Source organism: Lathyrus oleraceus, chromosome 3, assembly GCF_024323335.1.
Source record: "Lathyrus oleraceus cultivar Zhongwan6 chromosome 3, CAAS_Psat_ZW6_1.0, whole genome shotgun sequence".
NCBI lineage: Eukaryota > Viridiplantae > Streptophyta > Magnoliopsida > Fabales > Fabaceae > Lathyrus > Lathyrus oleraceus.
In genome coordinates this window covers 92,428,492-92,451,859 of record NC_066581.1, presented here as the reverse complement: position 1 = coordinate 92,451,859, position 23,368 = coordinate 92,428,492, and the positions used below count along the sequence as shown (strand labels likewise).

General features: G+C 40.6%; 1 protein-coding gene across 1 annotated transcript; it reads right to left on the bottom strand.

Moving 5' to 3' along the window:
- Positions 1 to 12,300: 12,300 nt before the first annotated feature.
- LOC127129860 (uncharacterized) lies at positions 12,301 to 14,099 on the bottom strand. The gene is made up of 3 exons (XM_051058975.1): positions 13,945 to 14,099; positions 13,406 to 13,846; positions 12,301 to 13,288 (listed from the first exon to the last, which is right to left on the bottom strand). The coding sequence occupies exons 1-3, from the start codon at positions 14,097 to 14,099 to the stop codon at positions 12,301 to 12,303; spliced, it is 1,584 nt and encodes a 527-aa protein (XP_050914932.1).
- Between the last annotated feature and the right edge of the window lie 9,269 nt (positions 14,100 to 23,368).

Here is a 23,368-nt window from a genome sequence, read left to right as displayed (position 1 = left end):
GCACCAGCATTCTTTAGCCCAAATGGCATCACCTTATAGCAGAACGTGCCCCAAGGTGTAATGAATGTCGTCTTTTCCATGTCCTCTGGCGCCATCTTGATCTGATTATATCCAGAGAAACCATCCATGAAAGAGAATACCGAGGATTGAGCCGTATTATCAACCAATACATCAATGTGAGGTAATGGGAAATCATCTTTCGGACTCGCTCTATTCAAATCCCGGTAATCGACACACATTCTGACTTTACCATCCTTCTTCGGCACAGGAACGATGTTGGCCACCCATGGGGGATAACTTGTAACAGCCAAAAAACCTGCATCCCACTGCTTCTGAACCTCTTCCTTGATCTTAGTTGCCATATCAGGACTCGTTCTACGAAGCTTCTGCTTGACCGAAGGACATCCTTCTCTAAGAGGTAATCGATGCACCACAATGTCTGTATCCAAACCAGGCATATCTTGATATGACCAGGCGAATATCTCCACATATTCTCTCAGCATCTCAATCAGCCTCCTCTTGACAGAGTCCTCTAAAGCAGCCCCAATCTTGATTTCTCTTTTGGCGTCCTCAGTACCCAAATTAACAACCTCCAACTCCTCCTGATGAGGTTGGATGACCCTTTCCTCCTGCTTCAGCAATCTGACCAATTCTGCAGGAAGTTCACAGTCTTCCTCACTCTCCTCTTCAGCTTGGTAGATGGGATTGTCGAAATCATACTGAGCCATAACAGAACTGTTCATAGTGAATGCCATAAGATCGCTTCTGCATGTTTAATGCTTTGTTTTAGAAAAAGAGTTCAATAAAGTCACAAAAAACAAAAACATTGCCATTTTTATTGTTTTGAAAAAAGATGAAAACAAAAAATAGAAAGACAGGGATCACAAAGTTTGATTTCAAAAAATGTCCTTCATTAATGATAATCATTAAAACATGATGAGGCCCTACAATGAATCACTACGCCTTGGGCAGATCGTAGGATTTTCATGCAAAATGACAAAACAACAGAAAATTACTCTGTCAGAAGAGTAACTTGAACCACTTCTTCAGCCGTCCAGTTGTTGATAGACCCCCCTGGTGCACACGGGCGAACCCAGTTGTCCAGATCACAATCACTGTCACAGTCTTCACTACCGGTTGCAGAGACGTCGCCATGATTCATCAGCCCAGCGCTGGTAAAGGTACTCGGACCCGCTTGACCATTCTGCTCTGCTTGGAGAGGCTCATAACCAACGCCAAATTTGTCTTCTTTGACAGGCAAGTCCACCATCTTGCCCCAGCCTTCAGCTTTGCCAGAATCAACAACCTCCTTAGCCTGCTTGTAAGAAGTAATTGAAGCACCCGGCTTCCTCTGCTCAGCGTACGCCACTTTCTCAAGAGCCACAGTCTCAAACGCCTGACATAAGGTTTCGTGGATCTCGCCATCCACCTCAACATACTTGAACGAGGATAGATGACTCACCAGAATCTCTTCTTCACCGCACACAGTCACAATCTGACCGTTCCAGACATACTTGAGTTTTTGATGGAGAGTCGACGAGACTGCCCCTGCTGCATGAATCCATGGACGCCCCAATAAACAACTATAGGCGGGCTGGATGTCCATAACATAGAAGATGATATCGAATACCTCAGGACCTATCTTCACAGGCAAGGTAACTTCCCCACACACAGAACGTTTGGAGTCGTCGAAAGCACGAACGATCAGGTCACTGGGAGTAAGCACAAGCCCTTCCACATCAATCTTCTTCAGAATCTGCTTAGGCAGCACATTCAGCGACGACCCGGTGTCTACCAATACGTGAGACAACACTGCCCCCTTGCACTCCATGGTGATGTGCAAGGCTTTGTTATGGTTACGCCCTTCAGGCGGTAAGTCCAGGTTGGTGAATCCTACACCATGCCTGGTGCTCACATTGGCCATCACACCCTCCAGTTGATTGACAGAAATCTCCTGAGGCACGTAAGCCAGATTCAACATCTTCAGCAAGGCATTACGGTGTGCCTCAGAGCACAACAACAGTGAAAGTATAGAAATCTTGGACGGAGTTTGATTCAACTGATCTACAATCTTGTAGTCACTCTTCTTGATTATCTTCATAAACTCCTCCACGTCCTTCTCAAATGTCCCCTCGGGCGCTTCCTTCTGGACAGGTTCTTCCTCAACCACAGCTTGCTTACCCTTTGCTTTGGCGAGAGCCTCAGCATTATTGTCCCTCAAAGGCTGCGGTGCGAACAGACGACCGCTTCTGGTAAAACCTCCTGGACCCCCTACATTGTCCACAGCCGGACCAACAGTTGCAGGAACTCTATTCGGTAAACCAATTGTCACTGGAGTTTGATTCACTGGTCTCGTCTGACTTTCAGCCCTTCTGTTACTGCGGTAAGCATTATCATACTTCCACGGCACGGCTCTACTATTCTCAACAGCCCTTCTTCCAGACGCAACGATAGTAGTTGGAGCACTGATGGTTACAGGCACGGAAATGGTAACTGGGGTACCATTTGTTGCAGGTGCACTGACGACCCTTTGTCCACGTTCTTCAGACGGTTTAAAGTAAATGGTAATAGTTGACACTGTCCCACGATCTTTTACAGCCCTACTGAATTGCAAACAACCCTCATCCATCATACCCTGGATACCGGCCCTTAACTGGTCGCAACCATTCTCAGATTCTGCACAGCCCAAACAATCCTCATCACAGCCCGAGTAGACACCCCCATTCAGCAGACGGCCCTTCACAACTAGCAGAGAAGTCTGAACATCATCAACACTAACAACCAGATCTTCAGCTTCTTTCCCCTCAATATTGTTCACTCTATGCCCACCATGCTGAGGCATAGGGTTGTTTACGACGTTAGGCACTGGAGCGAAGTTGATTGCTTTGGCATCGATCAAATCTTGGACCTTGTGCTGGAGAGCCCGACACTTCTCAGTATGATGCCCTGGTGCCCCAGAGTGAAAGTCACAACGGACGTTGGCGTCGTACCCAGGAGGCAATACTGTAGGCGGAGCCATTGTACGCAACTCAACCATCCCCAACCTGAGTAGTTCAGGCAGCAGTTCGGCGTACGACATGGGTAGCGAATCAAAACGTCGATCAGGCATCCTTTGTCTGGGCTGATACGGACGTTGCTGTTGTTGTTGTTGTTGCGGTTGTTGAACTCTTTGTTGTTGTTGTTGACGAGGTTGAGGTGCCAGAATGGTTACTGCAGCAGCTTGACGGTACTCAATTCTGTTCTGATCTCTGCGGTGTTGAACAGCATTAGTTTCACCCTCTCTTTGATGAGGTGCCCCAGCAAATGGCTTCTTAGAAGAAGAGGAACCAGCATCTTGGATTTTCCCAGTTTTAATCAAGCTCTCAGTCCTCTCTCCACAAATGACAACATCAGAAAAACTACCGAATGGGCAGCTCCCCATCCGGTCCATAAACACACCCTGAAGAGTACCGATAAACATATCTGTCAACTCCCTCTCCAGCATAGGGGGTTGAACTCTAGCAGCCAGTTCGCGCCACCTCTGGGCATACTCCTTGAAGCTCTCATTGGATTTCTGACATAGACTCTACAGCTGAGTCCGGCTAGGCGCCATGTCCATGTTATGTTTGTATTGCCTCAAAAAGGCCTCACCCAGATCCCTCCAACAGCGGATAGAATCTCTCTTCAATTCCATGTACCAGTCCAAAGAAGCCCCAGATAGACTATCTTGGAAAAAATACATCCACATCTTTTCATCATCGGTATACGCAGAGATTTTTCGATAATAAGCCTGCACATGGGTGCGAGGGCAAGAAGTACCGTTGTATTTATCGAAGGACGGTGCTTTGAACTTGTAAGGGATTCTCAAACCTTCCACCAACCCCATATTGGTAACATCAAAACCGAGAGAATTCTGACATTCCATAGCTCTAATTTTCTCAGCAAGGGCATCAACTTTACGATCCCTCTCATTAACCCTTCCCAGAACACCTTCGTCTTCACTAAGCAGAGAGAACATATCCTCTTGTCTGTCAACAATCGGAACAGGATTACGGGCCGGGGCACGGACTACCCTGGCATTGGCGGCCTCTGGAACAATAGGTTGACCGTTGATTCGAATACCTCCCAACTCATCACCTACAGCATAGTTGTTGATGGGTACAGCAGCAGCAACATTATTATCATTGACCGGGCCTCCCTCTGGCGGAGCATGGTTGACTGGTGGAATTGCAGCCTCTTGTCTCTGAACCATGGCTCGAAGTTCTTCTTGACCTTGTGCAACCCCTTGCATCATATTCATAAACTGGGCCATGTTAGCCTTCATCTCAGCCAACTCAGCTTGAACTTGATCCATACCTCTCTGTTGATTCAGTCTTGTTGAGTAGCGGTGCGGATGTTGATCAGCTATCCTGCCTGAACAGGAACCAAGAGTGAGAAGTCACGACCAAGAACACCTGTTATGCAAAATGATATGAGTATGGTGCTAATGATGCGTATGATGCACATGATATGTTCATTCCTCAGGCATTCAAAGAGCCTGAGTCATCCTCAAAAGATGGCAACCTGCAGCAAGAACAACATAGAAGCACAGAAACAACATACACAAGAGTGATGAGTACAAGGTGAAACCAACAACCTCATCTATATGAGTAACAGGATCATACAACAAAGTCGACAAAGAAAATCCAAACAATCGGAGTACAACAATGAATCCCATCCAACAAGCCTGGAGGTGATTCTCAACATACATATCAAAGATACAAGCTAAGACAAACGGCCTCCCGGAATGAGAGTCTTCAAGTACTGACACTGGTCTATCAACAGGTCACATTCTGAACATTCTGGCAAAAGAGTGATCTTCTCCTTCAGTTGTCGTCTAAGCTCTACCACTTCTCCTCCAAGGTGGTTCTCTGATGTCTGTCTCAAGTCTACTTCCTTCTTCAACTGGATGTCTTTATCTCTGAGTTGCTTCTCCAAGTCTCTGATCTTCTTCTGATAGCTGGCCTCAACTCTCTGCAGCCTCAAGCACTCCCGGTGTTCTGCATCTAACATGCTCTCCATCTCCTCGTAGGATCTCTTCTTGCTTCTCAGTCTGCTAGCATCTTCTTCTCGCACTCCTCTGAGTTGATGAGCCAAATTCAACCTATCAGCTTTGGCTTTGTACAACTCCATCTGGGTATCTTGCTCCTTCCCTCTCAAACGGCGATTCTCCATCAGGGCTTGCTTGTAGTGCTCTGCAGGCACACTCTCAGCAAGGATCAAAGGCGGTTGCTCCTGCAACGGCTCCATCCTATCGTAGGGTAACAACAAAGTTTCTACTCTCTCCTTGACCCAATCAGTGTAATCAAGCATAGCAACGGCAAACTTCTTCCCTAAGACAGATCCATCCTTCACACCAATAGACTTCCAAGCTCTCCCTATCTGCTCCAATCTATCCGGGTTACTCTGCTTCTCAAAATACACACTTTCTGCTACCTCAGCCTCAAGTGGTCTTCCCTTCATCACAAATCCCAACTGGCGGAGAGAAAGAACCGGGTTGTAATTGATATAACCCCTAGTCCCTATGAGTGGCACATTACGGAATCCTCCACAGCTCATAATGACGTTACGCACATCCATCCGGTAAGATTGCCACCTGATATCATAGGAGGTAAGAGACATAACCCTCTGAGTCCACTTACGCGTGCTCTGAGCATCCACAAAAGGTCCACTGACTGGCAGGAGAGACAAGAACCATCTGAGCAAAAGCGGGAGACAACACCTGATAGCCCCACCCTTACCATGCCTACTGTGAATAGCATAGTAAGTGTCAGCTAAAAGAGTAGGAACCGGATTTCCTCCAATGAAAATACTGACTGCAGCATAGTCGACAAAATTTGGCATACTCGGAAACAAGACGATCCCATAGATCATGACAGCCAACTGAGCATGAAAGGCTTCCCAACTTCCCTTCTCTGCTTCTTCTCTAGCTACCCTCAACAGAAACTTCAAAGGCAATCCTACAACATCCCCACTGGACTTCCAACTATCATTGACTTCCTTGATACCCAAATGGAGAGCTTTGGCAACAACTCTGAAATCAACCTCCTTAGGCACGTCCAAGAAAGGAACCTGATACCGGACCGGGACACTCAGCAGAATGGAGTACTCCTCGAGAGTAGGCGCCAACTGATAATCTTGAAAGGTGAAACAATGAAGCTCTGGGTCGTAGAATTGTAGAAGAGTCTGCAACGGCACCGGATCGACTACCATCTTCAACAGTGTCAGAATATCTCCATACTGGTCAACAAACCCCTTCTGGCTACCACTGGTCATAAGGTTACTCAACTCAATCAGAGACGTCAAAGGTTCACGGTGAAAGCTGTAGGAACAAGTCTTCCGCTTCAACTCTGGGACTGTTGCCATCTCTATCAGTGAACAAGCTCTGGAATGTACCTGAGAAATGATATGCATGCGGGGATTAGTTTTTTTTTTTTACTTTTCTTTTTCCCCCTTTTTTGTATGTTTTTTATTGCATTTCTTTTGAAAAATAAATATGCTATGATGCAAATGATGCGGACACGACTGGTTGGCTGTGTCTCTCGGAACACAGGATCAAAGCTTCGGCTTGAACTCGGAACCACAAATTCATCTGAAACCCAAAGTCATCTGAGACCCCAAACTTCTGAACCAATAGTCACCAACAGGATCACAAGTCACCAACAAGTCACCAACAAGTCACCAACAAGTCACCAACTGTACCTATAATAATGATCATTCCCTCCCCACTCACGGGTGTCATCTAGGCCAGGGTAAGGTCGAGAGAAACGCAGTATAGATAACCTTTCGCAGAACATCATCATATACACACCCGAAGTATGTAACGATAATATCCCACCAGGGTCTGAACTGCTCGTGATATCAATGTTCCGCTAAGTGGCGCAATACCACCCGCTTCCCATGAATCACTCTATTCCTAAGTATCCTAGATTTCACTCATGGCCTGGGTATTGGGCCTTTTACCTCATGTAACTCCCACCCCAACAGAGAGAAACAGACAACCAGCCAGCCAGGTGAACAGATGAATATGAATGCAAACATTAATGCAAACATAAATGCAAACAAAAAATAAATGAATGCAATAAATACAACAGCAAACAGCAACCAAAACCCTAACCTAGAGAGCGCTAGGAGAGACTCGCTTAGGGAAGACGGACCAGCACAGGTCAACTTCTCTATTATCCCCAGCAGAGTCGCCAGCTGTCGCATCACGCGAAAAACCGGCGGGAAAACAAGAACAACAGAGCCGCCACCGTGCGTTATTTATCCCAAAAGAGGGAAAGGAAACGCTCAGAGTAAACCTGGAAAAGACATGGTCTCGCGACCAAAGAGAATGGGTTCGGGAGTCGGTTATGCGAAGGGAAGGTATTAGCACCCCTACGCATCCGTCGTACTCGACGGGATCCACGCACAATAGAAAGGAAAATGGTTGCTAAACACTGCTCAAACACACACAACTGGCTGAAAGAGACACAAGAAAACAGACTGAGACTGACTCGGCAGGACATCGTATCCTGGGCCTACTTAGTCTATCAGGCATAGACATCAGAGTCGAAGTAGTTCGGACTGGGGAAACGACACATGCTCGCTAGGATATCGCATCCTATGCATACGTATCTCCTCGGACGAGAGAAGAATCAGAGCATTCGTAGCTCGGCTGACACGCACACAAACAAAAACAGGCAAAGGCAAACATGGAGCCTGAATGCCAATCACTGGACTTACATCAGCATCCGAACCAGAACACACACAAAGAGGCAAACGTGGAGCCTGAATGCCAATCACTGGACTTACATCAGCATCCGAACCAACAAACCCACACTGGAACCCAAATGCCACTCGATGGACTTACATCAGCTTCCAAGCACACAACAAAACAAAACAAAGACACAGGCGCCCGGAGAGATCAGCTCATCTCCTGCCTACGTACCTCATCTGGTATAAGGATCAGGGCGACGTAGTTCCCCTACGCAGGGAAAAAGGACTAGCCTAACCAGATAACAGAGGGAGACACAACACTAGGGAGACTACGACTCGAGCCTAGATGTTGTCATGCAAAATCGACCCTAAGTTAAGGTTTCTAGCTAACTGGCACAGGGAGCCAGCCTATCCTAATCGTGACTTGCACAGGAAGCAAGCCACACACACACTTAACTTGCACGGGAAGCAAGCCAAGCAAAACCTAACTTGCACAGGAAGCAAGTCTAAACTAACCCTAACTTGCACAGGAAGCAAGTCAAACAAACATACAAGCACAGATAGCACACACTATACACAAGCAAGTGGCTCAAACAAGGGTTAGGTTTTAGTCGAGGGGTCGTATCAACCTCAACACACAAACCTCTGGAACTGGGTAGATGTTGCTCTTAACCTTGGCATTGAGAGCCAAGGTGAAGCAGATGAAGGGTGAGTGAAGATAAGACTTCACAGCTCTTATCCCTGGCCTGGGAGAGCTTAAGACAAGAATGTGTGGGTTCAAAAAGGGGGAACCCTTCTACACATTTGAAACTGACTCAACTGTACACTTGTACAAGATCTTGGGTTTGTATCTGCAATGCATCAACACAGTGGTGTGAGCAAAGCAGATGACACACAGAATAGCAGGAGATAGGTTGCTTATCCCTTGGGTCTGCCAATGCCTCTTCACTTAGGAGGTCTTTGACTCTATACAAGGACAAATGTAAACAGTCACAAACATTGCCTCTTAAGGAGGACTTCAGACAGTTGCCTGGCCAAGTAACAGGCCAGGTCTTCCAGACTACATGAAGATAGAAAGGTATACCTTAATGCAAATTGCTTATCAAGCAAAGCAAAGCAAAGTTCACAAGGAACTAAAAGAAACTAAAGTACCTGAAATTAGTCAAGCACAGTTAGTATACAAGTCAAAGTTAAATCAGAATGAAACAAAGGTTAACAGTCAGCACAAGCAGATAAATGTGCAATGCACAAGGTTCAAGGCATGTGAGCCAAGCAACCTACAAAACAAGCATGTTATTCATGATAAACAATCACACTCAATCAATTTGTATTGGTCTCATTGAAGCATTTGTGGCTTAACCTGAAACAATGAATTCAAACATGAGCAATAGGACCACTAGGACAAGCCTAGGGTCAAAAGAGAATGAGAAAGTCAAAACAGCAAATGACAAGTGTCCAAAATCATGTTCAAACAATCAAGCAACAAACCCAATTGGTTTCACATTCATATCAATCATCATCATCATTTCATGAACAAAAGAAGTCAAGGCATGGCATTTAGAAGCTCATAGAAGTCAACAGCAAGACTTAGCTCAAAAGCAATCTTAAACATTTCCAAAAATCACCAAATAAATCATGATCAATTATAACACATAGCATGGTAAGCATGTCAAATTTCATCTCATTTGGACAAGTGGAAGGCAGTCAATGAAAATCAGAAAGTCAAAGCAATTTTGAACATGCTCAAAGAAGTCAACCAATCATGCATCAACTTGAAAAAATCATAAATCAGAGATGGTGTATGATAAATGAATGGGACTAAAACCATGGCAAAGATGAGGATGTCTAGTTATCTCATGTAAAATTTCATGTCCATCTAATAAAGTATGAGAATTTCACAAATGAAATGGCAACATGCATCACATGAGGTCAACATTTTGGTCAAACAGGGGAGAAAATCTCAAACAATTAGGAAATGCCTCAAATAATTCCACAAAAATCACATGCCAACTAGACATATAAGAGCTCAATCATGCAAAAAATCAATTCATTTGGAGGTCACGAAGCATGGATACAAAAATCATGAAGTTAGACATCAATGGTGTGACACAAATTGTCACACCCTAATTCAAAAATTCATAACTCAACAACCAGATAAGATAAATTCACAAACTCTAAACCAAAATCACCATGAATGTGTCTAGTTTAATCACAAAAAATTTCAGGGTCATTGGATAAAGTATCACCATTTCACAAATGTTTTGGCAAAGTGTACAAAATATGAGCACATGTCACAAACCCTAATACCAATTAAAATCCACTCATCAAAAAAATCTGGAAAAAATATGATAAAAAACTAGAGATTGTGATGAACATGATGCAAAAAATCCCATGAAATTTGGACTAAAATTGGATGCGCAATGATTTTTCAAAGTTGGAGTTCAAAAAATGGAATTAAAATGAAAAATAACAATTTAATTCAATGTGTCATGTGCCCCGAGTGGCAAACTTGTAATTATGGACTCCACTTAATCAAACGGTGCCGTTTTGCTCGCGGAAATGAAATAATATTATTGGCTCACGCAGGAACAGTGCCATGCAACACGTACAAAAGACAAATTCTGGGCAAATTAGGGTTCTTCAATGTACAGTGCATTCATCATCTTCATCCAAATCGAAAAATATTTTGTGCCCAAAAATTGGAATTGAATATATCATTCGAATCAGCAAACAACAAACATGCATAATCTAACAACCAAATCCATTAAATCATGCTAAGCAAGAAGAAATAAGCAAGAACAAATTTGAATGTGAAACTTAAAAACCCGATTTCTCCCACATCACTCAGTCATTTTCAATGGTTCAAGGTTCAATAGAATCAGCAAAACAAGGCCTACCTAAAGCATATCATAGTTTTGTAAATAGTGAAAGTCGAAAACTCACCAAATCTGCAAAACAGTTGAGATTCAAGGGTTGTTTGGCTATTTTGAAGCGAAACAGATGCTCTATCAGCTTCCCAAAGTTGAATAGTGAAGGAAGCTTGGCTCAGGGATGTTCGAGATGGCTTAAATCAAGGACTGCCATGGATGAGTGCTTGGAGAAAACAGTAGTGAAATGGTTGTTACAGCTGCAACTCCATGCTTGCAATGGCTTCCAACATGATTGTGAATGATGGCACAAACAAGTGTGGCTCGAGCTCTTTGAGGTTTTCTCAAGAAAAATGCCAAAATGCAAAATGAGGATTTTAGAGAATATGAGATTTTTCTGTCTTGAATGTATGGCTGCTAGGGTTTCATTTAGCAGAAAATGATGTTTAAATACTCTGTTTAATGGTACAAATCAAAGTCCATGAAAAGGTGGAATGGAGTTGGTGAAAAAGTGTACTTTTGGCCAATTTTCAAGCAAGTTAGGAATGGCTGTATGTACTGCACGAAATGGGCTTTGTAACATGACCAAAATATGATTTCTGAACATATTTGATTGGTAGAATTGATTAGAAATGGTTAATTTTGAAACTCACTTTTGTACCACACTTGAAATCAATTCATGCAAGTCCAAAAATGCCATTTTGATTGGTGAAGTTTTGGTGAATGGTGATGACATTTTTGGGAAGATGGCATCAAATGTGACTTGTAGCAAAAAACCCCACCCAATTTGGCCAAATGGTTTGGGAGATATGGCCTTTTGAAGTTCAAGAATTTTTGAAAATGAATTGATCATAACTTGCCAACCATACATGGGAATTGAGTGTTCTTGGACTTTTTGGAAATGGGAGAACAAGATCTTCAACTTTCATGTTGGGCAAAAATTCATTTGAAGCTTGTATCATGATGTAAGTTTGAGGATCAAGACTTTCCATTTTTGGCAGGTTTCAATTACAGGTCCAGTTTCTATTTTTGGAAAATTCTGATCTGGCTTCAAATTCTTCCATGATGGTGTTTGACATGATATATGAGGCCCATTTGGACATGAATAAGCTCTCTCAAACCAAATCCCATCATCAAAACCAAAAAATCAATCACAGTTGACCAAGTTTGACTTTTTAGGGTTTCTGACTGACTGTGCATTGAATGATGACTTCTGAACATCCAATCCTTGACCTAAACACTTCAAATGGATCCCCAAGTCATGTGAACATGTTGGACCAACCCTAGGGCCTTGGCTCAATGAGAAACACATTTGCTTGCTTGGTTGACTGATCTCCTGATCAGTTTGACCTAATTCTCCTGATGATCTTGTACTTGAGGCAGATGGGACAATGCAATGCTATGCAGTGGACCATGTTATGCTATGACCTAATATGAGAATGTATGTACAATGATAGGTGCAAATTTGAGGTGCTACACTTAGCAAACATAGATGTTAAACTTCAAACAGCAGCAGCACAAGAGAAGATCAAGTAGATAGCAAACAGCAACATAACCTCTTGTTTAAAGGACCTTCAACTTCAAAGAAATCTGTTGTCCTGGGGTACAGGTGTTACTCCCCCTTTTTTTCAAAAATGTTGCCAAAGCAACACTTAATATTATAGACCAACACACAAAAATAAAATGACAAGCAATTATCAGAAGCACAAGAAATGTTCTAGTCCTCTGACTCAGAGTCAGCATCATCATTTGTGCCATCATCAGGACTGGCATCTGCTTCTCCCTCTTCACCTTGTCTTTCAGCTTCTTCTGCAACAGCAGCAGCTTCACCAAGCACATCACCTTCAGTCATCTCCAAATTGCTAATTAATTTTTCCAAGTTCAGCTTCCTTGCCTCTAACTCCCTGCAAGTTTCTTTGAGCATTGCAATGATAGCAACTTTACCTAGTTGTTTGCTTACACGTGATGTCTCGCCTGTTGCCATGACAATGTCAGGGACATGGGTACCTAGGAACAGCTTATGATTGAAGGACATAGGGTTGTCTCTTTTCTTCACAGAATCATTCTCTGTTAAGATGTTTGGAAACTGATTCAAAACAATACCACATATGAGAGAAGGAAAGGCTATAGGACCCTTCACACTGAAGCTTCCTGCATGCTTCAAAGTTTGATCAAAAATATAGGAGCCATAGTCAAAATTGGCTTTGGTTCCAACAACATATATAAACTTTCCAAGCATTACAACAACTGTAGATTTATGATTGGTGGGCACCCAGTTAGTAGCTCCAATCTTGTGCAGCATTGCATACTTGACACTCAGTTTACTGGCCACCAATTTTCCTTTGAGAGGCCACTTCCTTACTTGATTAGCAGTGATGACTTGACAGATTTTGTTGTCAGTCACCTCAAGCTCAAGTTGAGCTACATCAGGCCTTCCCAAATACTTGGTGATCACTGAGGGAGAGAAATTTACACACTTGCCTCTCACATACACTTTCCTGAATTCCTTAGACTTGCCATCAACACATTCTTCAGACAAATTAACAATAAATTCCTTCACCAATATCTCATAGCACTTTGAGAACTGAGTCACAGTCTTCATTAAACCAGCCTCTTGAATAAGGTCCATAATCTCCTTACAGTCTAGGACATTCTGAGCTAATTCCCTTTCCAAAGCCAGCCTCTTCTGATACACATATTTCCACCTGTTTACACTTGAAGCAAAATGAAAAGATATGTTGTCAATTGGTACCTCAGGGACACTAGCTGCAAGCTTGCTAGTGGTTGGCTTCTTCTTTGGCAGAGTGTCAGAGACATTACACGGAACATCTGAGTCAGACTCAACAATAACAGACTTGGTCTTCTTTTTCTTGGGCACCCCTTTGCTCCAAGATTTGGTTGGACCATGAACTTTCCTCTTGAGGGAACTCTCGACTGCCACCGTTGTCTTGGAAGAGGTTGGAACATCAATCTTCTTTCTGGGGGACCTTTGAGCTACAATTTTCTTTTCTCTCCTAGTCCTAACCCTTTTGGCTATGCTAGGGAGGACAGAGGACATCAGCTCATTATCAGAAGATTCCTCCAGGTCTACTGTTTCAGCCTCACAGTTAGGGTTGTCACTGACATCATGAGTGACATGAACTTCCTCACCAGCCCCATTATCTAAGGGTTTGTCAACATTTGGCTCCTTATGAGCATCAGCTTGCTCAACATCATCAGAGATATTCTTTCCTAAAGACTCAGTATTTTCTTGATAAGTAACACTATCAGGTTCAATAGTGTTTAAGGGAATGGAAACCCCAAGGACCTATTACCAAACAGTATTCCAGTTACCATAGTGGCAATGGCATTGTGAACATACCTGGATCCTTCTTTGGTTCGTTCCTCAAGAGCGATGGCTGAGGAGAAGCCTGATACAGTTTCTTTAGGTCTTCTTGTATGTGGGGTATTCACAGAGTCAACAACAGGATCTTCTCTGTTAGGGTTGCTTGGTTCAGCGCTAGGAGAATCAGACATGTTCTTGGAAGAAGATGAGGTGGATTGTTGACACATGATGAGTATCTCAGAGGCGAAATGAAAAGTTTCTCTGAGAGGATGCTTGCGTGAATGAAAGTTGAAACTATGGAAGAGGTAATGCTTGTTGCAAGAGTAATAGCTATTATCTGTTGACCAATCAGAGTATACTCTCAATTGTTTAATAATTTGAAATATTAAACAGTAAATTCTTAGCATCATTAGTTGCTATAATTCCTCAGAAAGACATATTCCCACTTTGCCCCTTAAATTTTCAAACTGAGTAGCATCCAAAGCCTTTGTAAATATGTCATTAAGTTGTAGTTCAGTTGCCCCATGTTCCAAGGCAATCACTTTGTCTTCTACCAGATCTCTTATGAAGTGAGGTCTAATGTCAATATGTTTGGTCCTGCTGTGTTGGATAGGATTCTTTGAACTGTTGATGGCACTGAGATTGTCACAGAGCAATGTCATGACATTCTGAGTGACATTGTACTCAGTCAGCATCTGGTTCATCCATACCAATTGGGAACAACTGCTTCCAGCTGCTATGTACTCAGCTTCAGTAATGGATAATGATACACAATTATGTTTCTTCCTTTCAACTACTTTGGGTTCCCATAGATAGCAGTTATCTTTGGTTCTGGATCCTCTCATAACTTCCTTATTTTCTCCATTTGTCACAACACATTCTTCCTTAGTGAACTGTACATTGAAGCCTTGATCACATAGTTGGCTTATGCTAATGAGATTAGCAGTTATTCCTTTTACTAACAACACATTATTCAGTTCTGGAACTCCAGGACTTTCCAACTTACCAACACCTTTGATTTTGGCTTTAGCTCCATCACCAAAGGTCATATAACTGGTAGTATGAGGTTGTATATCTACCAGTAAGTTATTCATCCAAGTCATATGTCTTGAGCAACCACTATCAAAATACCAGTCTTCTTTGGTAGACGCCCTTAGAGATGTATGAGATATTCTAGCAACCCATTGTTGTTTCTTGATAGGGGCATTATGCTTAGGTGCCTTCTGCTTAGGTCTGACTTGAGGGGTCTGGTTAGGATAACCATGCAACCTGTAACAGAAGGGTTTTATGTTACCAAATCTTCCACAGTAGTGGCATCTCCATCTTTGAAATTTCTTCTTTTGATGGTTAGTCCTCCTGTTTCCATGATGTTGTGACATTGGTTGTGACTTCTGCTTGATTTTCTGAACTTCAGCCTTTGAGCTTTTGAATTCATATGAGGATTCCTTAACAAAGCCTAAACCAGACATGGTTCCTGATTTCTGTCCCACCTTTAGAATCTCTTCCAAAGTATCAGTTCCTTTATTCAGCATTCTGATGGATTTTGTCATTTGATCTAGCTTGGAGGTCAGGAAGGTTATCTCACCATTTAGACCATCTATGACTATCAGATGCTTCTTCTTCTCAGCTTCCAGCTCCTTGATGAGTTTCTTCTACTTTTCTCCTTGGATACACACTTCTGCACTTTTGACACATAACTCTTTATATGAAGCAGCAAGTTCATCAAATGTAAGTTCATCTCCACTTGAGTCATCATCAGAGGCACAGACACTAGTTAGTGCATTGACATGTTTTGCAGATTCTCCTTCTGATTCACTCTCAGAGTCTCTCTCAGACCAGGTGACAGATAGTCCCTTCTTTTGCATCTTGAGGAAGGTAGGACATTCAGCCCTAATGTGTCCAAAACCTTCACATCCATGACATTGGATTCCCTTGCCTTGGTTGGCCTTTTCTTCAGATTTTGATCTTCTACTGATGTCAGATGAAGTGTTCTTGACATTTGGTCGACCTTTTTGATCAACCTTCTTTATGAACTTGTTGAACAGTCTTCCAAGCATGGTTATAGCTTCTGATATGCTTTCATCACCTTCAATATTTCCTTCTTCTGAATCCTCTTCAGTATTTGATACAAAATCTAAGCTTTTGTTTTTCTTTTCAATATTCTCACACAGGCCCATTTCGAAAGTTTGGAGAGACCCAATAAGCTCATCAACCTTCATATTGCAGATATCTTGAGCCTCTTCTATAGCAGTAACCTTCATGACAAATCTCTTGGGAAATGATCTGAGAATCTTTCTTACAAGTTTTTCTTCAGACATTTTCTCTCCTAAGCCTCCAGAAGTGTTGGAAATTTCAAGAATATTCATGTGGAAGTCATGAATAGTCTCATCCTCTTTCATCCTCAGATTTTCAAACTTAGTAGTCAGCATTTGGAGTTTAGACATTTTTACCTTGGAGGTACCTTCATGAGTTGTTTTGAGAGTATTCCAAACTTCTTTAGCCAGTTCACAGTGATGCACCAGTCTGAAAATGTTCTTATTTATCCCATTGAACAGTGCACTCAAGGCCTTAGAGTTTCCAAGGGCTAATGCTTCTTGCTCTTTGTCCCACTCTTCTTCAGGAATTTGCATGATGATTCCATCTTTACCTGTCTTCGTTGGATGTTCCCATCTTTTGTTGACAGCTCTCCAGACCTTTCTATCGAGAGACCTCAAGAAGGCTATCATACGAGGTTTCCAGTCATCATAGTTAGAACCATCCAGCATGGGTGGTCTATTTGAGAATCCTACATCCTTGTCCATGGTACTAGAAAGTAACGTCCCTAGATCTCACCCAGAAATTAACAGGCAGGGTGCCTACTCTGATGCCAATTGAAATTATAGTAACAGACTATCGATGTCACACTGGATGTTATGACATCCAATTCTGCGCAGACAGGTAATGTATGCAGACAATAAATGTAAAATGCAGTAAATGACACAGAGAATTGTTTACCCAGTTCGGTGACAAACACACCTACATCTGGGGGCTACCAAGCCAGGGAGGAAATCCACTATAAGAGGTATTAATTCAGGACTTAAACCACCAGTTTAATCCTATCACTTAAGACCTATCCAATGCAATTTCAATCTAAACTAAGACCTGAGTTCCTACTCACTCCCCCTCAATCATAGCAGTGATTACAACCTTTAATAATTTTAAAGTCAGTGGTAAAGATATACTTCAAATAACTCTTGATTGTGCTTAAAAGCTTTAATCAAGAAACACAACACTCACGCTTAAAAGCTTAGAGTGACACAACAATTACAACTCAATAAACACCCTAGTCCAATGCAATCATCTAGGTGATAATTTCTTGGCTCACAAGTAAAACCTAATACAAGACACAATGAAAGTACATCAAGGATCTATACTGATATATTTAAATCTTCACGCTTCAAACCCCTGAGTTGCTAAAAGTAGGATTGCCATCCTTTTATAATGCATCACTCGGGCCTTGTACTTGAATTTCCTAAAATTAAGGTCAAGCAAGTTAACCTAATTTCCACACATTAGGGTGCTAACAAATAGGCTATATGCTAGGTCTATTAGTTTCCTGGATTTTAGCACAGCTGTTAGATTCCTGAAAAACAGCCTGAGATAAATGCTGAAACATAACAGAAAAACTAATTAGCCTATACTTCAGCATCTGCTGTCAGGAACGAATGTCATAACATTCAGTTTGACATCCAGAAAATAGGCTATATGCTATATCTCTTAATTTTAGCACAACTATTAGTTTCCTGAAAATCAGCCTGAGATAAATACTGAAATATAACAGAAAAACTAACTGGCCTATACTTTAGCATCTGCTGTCAGGAATGGATGTCATAACATTCAGTTTGACATCCAGTAAATTATGTATTAGCTAATCCTGCAGCATACTACTTAAGCATGTCATGACACCAGTCAAGACATCTAAGTACAGTAAGTGTTTTAACACAAAATGCAGCCAATGAAAAACATCTACAATGTTTACAAACAAATAGAATGGGGGGATGAGAAAAGAATTCATTAATTATATTTTTGTGTTTGACAAGACCTTCGGACTTGTGCCTACGTCCCAACATAAAAATGAGGGATCAAAACCTCAAAGTTCGTGATATACATTTCAAAATGAGTGCATTGCTTTTAACAAAATTTAAGTTTGAAAGGCACAAAGGCCTAAAATGGTTTGAATGAGTTATTTCTTTTTGGCTTTTTGAAAGTTTAAGTCAAGTATTGTTAAGTTCATTTACAAGTTTGATTTAAGAAAATAAGTTTGAAAAGGCAATGGCATAAGGCCAAAGTTTCTACCTTTTTGCAAAAGTGGTCAAAGTTTAGAACAAAAATAGTTCACACAAAGAAGATTTTGAAAATGGAGGGAGAGATTTTGAAATTAAAGAAATGGGGAGAAGATGAAGAGACTATCCTATGCACAAAATTTAAAAGTTTAGAGTTGAAAAGATCTGACCAAATGGGTAGCAATCCAATAGACAAAAATGTCAATAGAAACCCAGAATTCCCTTGGACTTTTAGAATCAAGCAACACACAAATGCACAATTATATTATCTTGGAGAGCAAAGGCATCAAATAAAGATGGCCTCATCCAAGCTTATCCATTCCATGATCTTCTTTAAAATAGCCCATGTAACAGATGAATTCCACAAGTCATAGGTTCAAAATAGCAACTTCACAATGATCATGTTGCAGATGAATCCTAGAGAGGTCTTCAAAGATGTATCAGATGAATTTCAAATTTCAAGCACTTGGTTCTCAAGAAATTGGCATTGGCCAAGTCCTTTAGCTTAGGGAGGTTGCCTAGATTCTAAGTCCATTTGTCCAAGATCAAGCCAACAGTCCACTCAAAAGTTTTTTATGGTTTTTATGATTATTATGTGCATTAATGGTCAAAGACCACACAAACAAACAAAGTATATACAAACAAAATATATCACATAATATGGTCCAAATGGACAAAGTGAAAATTGCATTAACATAAACAATTAGAATGATATGAACAATGGCAAATGAGATAAAGTGCTAAAAGTAAATTGCATTAAAGTACAAACTTGAAATTAAAAGTCAATAGTTAGTAGGTTAGAGGTTAGTTTTCTTTTGCTTTTGCTTTTTCAAGACATTCTCTGGAGAACACTCAACCCACTTATCACAAGCATGGATCCTTGAACCAAAGCATCTTCCAAAGGAAGGAAAGAAGGCCAAGTTTCCACACAATACCATGAAAGAGGGGAGACTTATAATCTCACTAACTAGAATTCTTATGCCTTTTATGTCAAAAATTTAGCACTATGTTAAGCAATCGTAATTGGACTTAAGTAGAAGTCACAACTATTTGAGGCCGGACAATAGAATTTTGGTGTTAATGCATGTTAGAGACATAGTATAATGGACTATGCTCATGAAACATACCACACACAAGAAAGAATATGCAAAAGGTGTGGCCTAATCTCATCCATACTCATGTTAATTTTTCAATCAACTAGCATTAGGACTTTGAGATGTCATAGGCCAAATGGAATGAATGAATTAAGAAGAGGAATGAGATGAAGTGGGAAGGGGATGAATGAAATCACAAATTGGTCAAATGAGGACTTTTACCAAATTAATATCATTAATTCATTTTGGGAGATGGAATGTACATTCCATCAATCCCCTAAATCCAATGATATTAACTTGACAAAGTCAAATCAACCTTGCCCAAGGCCCAACAACAATAAGCGGACTCAAATAAGTCAATACAAATGGTCAATAAAATTAATTGGCATTTATTCAATTAAAAATAATAAAATAGTGCATTTAAATCAAATATGTTTTGTCCAATTCCTAAAATCTCATCAAAACACCAAAGAAATGGCCATGAGATTTATCATAGGTCAAACAAGGTCAAAGGACCTTGCAGAAAAAATTTCATAATTTTTGGACATTTAAAAATATTTTTAAACAATTAAAAACAAATGCAAAATCAATTAATTCATGAAAAATATTACTCCCTCCGTTTCTTTTTAAGTGTCGTTTTAGAAGATTTTTTTTGTTCCTATTTAAGTGTCGTTTTGATGTTTTAATGTTACAATTTGTCAATTATACCCTTACTATTTAAATAACTCAACTTTATATTTTCCATAAATTTTTCTTTCTTAATATATGTAATAACTCACTCCACATTTTCCATAAAATTCTCTTTCTTAATACGTACTCTCATTCCCATACATAACTCCCATTCCTATTCAAAGTTTTCCTTTAGCCATTCATTGAAACAATAAGCAATAAGTTTTCCTTTAGCCATTAATGAAAATGCAAGCAGTACGTATTCCTATAGCAAGCAATATTAATTCCAAAAATTTAGGAGTAGTTGAAAAATGCAACGGAAGAGAGAGAGAGTTATGTGGAGAAAATTATGAAATTAGTTATTTGAAGTAAATAATTTAATGAGTACTTATATTAATGAATTTTATTTAGAAAGAGAAAGTATATGGTGGATTAAAATGAGGGTACAATGGGAAAAAAATTATAACAATTCATTTATCTTGGTTGGAGAGCTTTATGCTAAAACGACACTTAAAAAGAAACGGAGGGAGTAATAATGATCCAAAAAATAATTTTAATTCAGAATATGAAAGAGAAAAATATTTGAAAATTTTCAATGAAAGTCCCATATTTTTTGGATCAATATTGAATTTAATATGAATTATTGAAGAAAATGCAATTAAAATAAAAATTCAGAAAATCTAAATTACGTGGACCATCAGATCTCCCTCATTAATTGAGGTGACAGATCAGATGGTCCCTAGCACGCTATCCACCATGGACCTTAGTTAGCGCGTGGCATATGTGGTAATCAACACCAATGCTCAAGATTAGAACGTGAGGGACTGATCATGTGGTTCAGATGCTAGCCAAGTCATCGCCGGAGCCAGAGCTCCGGTCACCTTCTCTGGTGGACCTCGCCGGACTGGTCCACCATGAACCATCACCATAAAGAAAAACAAGGACATGATCTTGAAGAAAAAATGGCACTGAGCTCGAATCTGACCTCCATTCACTCCAATTCCAAGTATATTGAGAGATACATGGAATTGAAATTTGAGGTACATGAACTGAGTTGCTTCGATTTGACCTCAAAGCAACTCAATCTTCTTGCCTACATTGGTAGGACTTCAGACAACCAAAGAATCAATAGAATTGAGCAAGAATTTGAGAGAATCGAAGAGTTTTGAAATTCTAGTTATCAGACTTTCGATGTCACACAGGTTGTTATGACATCCAATTCTGCACAGACAAGAGTTATGCAGAACTTAAGAGTAAGTGCAGTAAATAACACAAGTAATTGTTTACCCAGTTCAGTCCAACATGACGTACATCTGGGGGCTACCAAGCCAGGGAGGAAATCCACTATCAGTAGTATTAATTCAAAGCTAAACTCACCCGTTTACAACTCTTCACTTAATCCCTACCCAATGCAATTTCAATCTTACTCTAAGATCAGAGTTCCTACTCACTCCCCCTCAATCACCTCAGTGATTACTACCTTTAATCAATATTAAAGATAATATTGAAGTCACACTTCAAACAACTCTTGATTGTGCTTAACAACTTTAATCAAGATACACAGCACTCACGCTTAAAAGCTTAGAGTGACACAACACTTACAACTCAATGAACACCCTACACCAAGGCAATCATCTACGTGATAATAACTTGGTTTACAAGATATGTCTAATACAAGACTCACAAAAATACAGCAGTGAAGTATGATGGACACACTAAATCTTCACGCCTCAAAATCCCCAGTTCTGAATGAAGGAACGACTTCCTTTTATATTGCAGTACTTGGGCCTTTGCACTTGTATTCTCCTGAATTTAAGGTCACGCGAGTTCCCCTAAATTCCACATCTAGGTTACTAACAAATAGGCTATTTGTTAGGTTCATTAAATGTAGCTTGGTTGTTGTTTTCCTGGATTTTCTCTCAGCTGTTGAATCCCTGAAGAATAGCCTGAGAAAAAGCTGAAACAGAACACTAAACAACCTACAATATAACATATGCTGTCAGGAATGAATGTCACAACATTCAGCTTGACATCAAGGACCATATGCTAAGTCTGTTTTTCCTGAAAACAGACTGTACATCATTTGTTGAACTGTACAGGACCAAACTGTCCATTCTACAGTAGCAACTTACAATAATAAATGTCAAAGCATCCAATTTGACATTTACACATTTAGCCTTAAGTCAGTTCTGTTTTATTCTTGAAGAACAGACTAAGAAACATACTGAAGTGTAGCAGAACTCCACTCTGTTTATTGTTCAGTATATGCTGTCAATGATGAATGTCATAACATCCAGTTTGACATTCAGACAGTAGGCTTTATGCCAGGTCTGGTATTTCCTTGATAACCAGACCGGAACTAAACACTGAGTTCTGACAGAACACCAACTGTTCTATTCCTCAGTATTTGCTGACAGGGATGAATGTCACCACATCCAATTTGACATTCAACAAATCCTATATTAGCTAATCCTGCAGTAAACTACTCAAGTGTGTCATGACATCAGTCAAGACATCAGAGTACAGTTAGATATCTTAACCTACAATGCAGTCACACCTTCACACCATGTCATGACATCAGTCAAGACATTCGAATCCAGCTAGTGTTTTACCATACAATGCAGCTAATTAAACACCTACAAGTTTAAAATTTCTGAAAAATACCTTCAATGGAGGTCTGGATTCAACAGGTCTTGATCTTGCTTATGCTTGGACTCACTCCACTTGCTTGCAGGAGAAGGATTGAATGGTTTAAAAGCTATGGATTTCTGGAGAATTGAATTCCAAAACAGTGGAGATTCAAGCTCAAATTCAAGAGAATTTCGCAGGCTTATCCTTTGATAATTAAGGGTTTGAAGTGGGGGATCAAAGTTGGGGCAATTGTGTCCCAATTTCTGAGCAATTGAAGCTCTATTTATAGCTGAAATGGTTGATAATTGCACACTCTCATTCACTTTCCAATTTTGGCAAATGGTGATGTCATGGTGCATGGGCGCGCATAGGCCCATGAAATGATTGCTAGAGGTCCCTAAATGAACATCAGATGCTCTGAAGTAAGCTTGGATTGCAAGGCAAATGCACATTGATGCTTAAAGTTTGATCCATGCCAAGTGATGTCACCCTGTTTAAGCCATGCGCAACCTATGCATTTCTTATCCAAAATGAATGAATTTGAGCTCTTTAGAAAGGTGAGATCAAGAGGAACAACTTTCATGTTCAACACTTTTTCATTTGGAGATTGGAACTTGGAGAAATTTGAGGTGGAAGTTTGGAAATTTTTGACATATCAAAATATTTCTAAGTGTCAAGCCATATGTCTCAATATTCCACCTTGCTTAACTTTTCACATGAGCTTCCAATGAGAAAAATGTCTTC

Bases quoted from the DNA above. Each gene is read 5' to 3' on its own strand.
- LOC127129860 (XM_051058975.1), bottom strand. From the start codon at position 14,099: ATGTCTGATTCTCCTAGCGCTGAACCAAGCAACCCTAACAGAGAAGAT. The intron at 13,847-13,944 runs GTATGTTCACAA...TGAACCTGATAG, and splicing joins CGAACCAAAGAAGGATCCAG to TGTTACTTATCAAGAAAATA. The intron at 13,289-13,405 runs GTGTAATGTCTC...AAGTGTAAACAG, and splicing joins GAGTCTGACTCAGATGTTCC to GTGGAAATATGTGTATCAGA.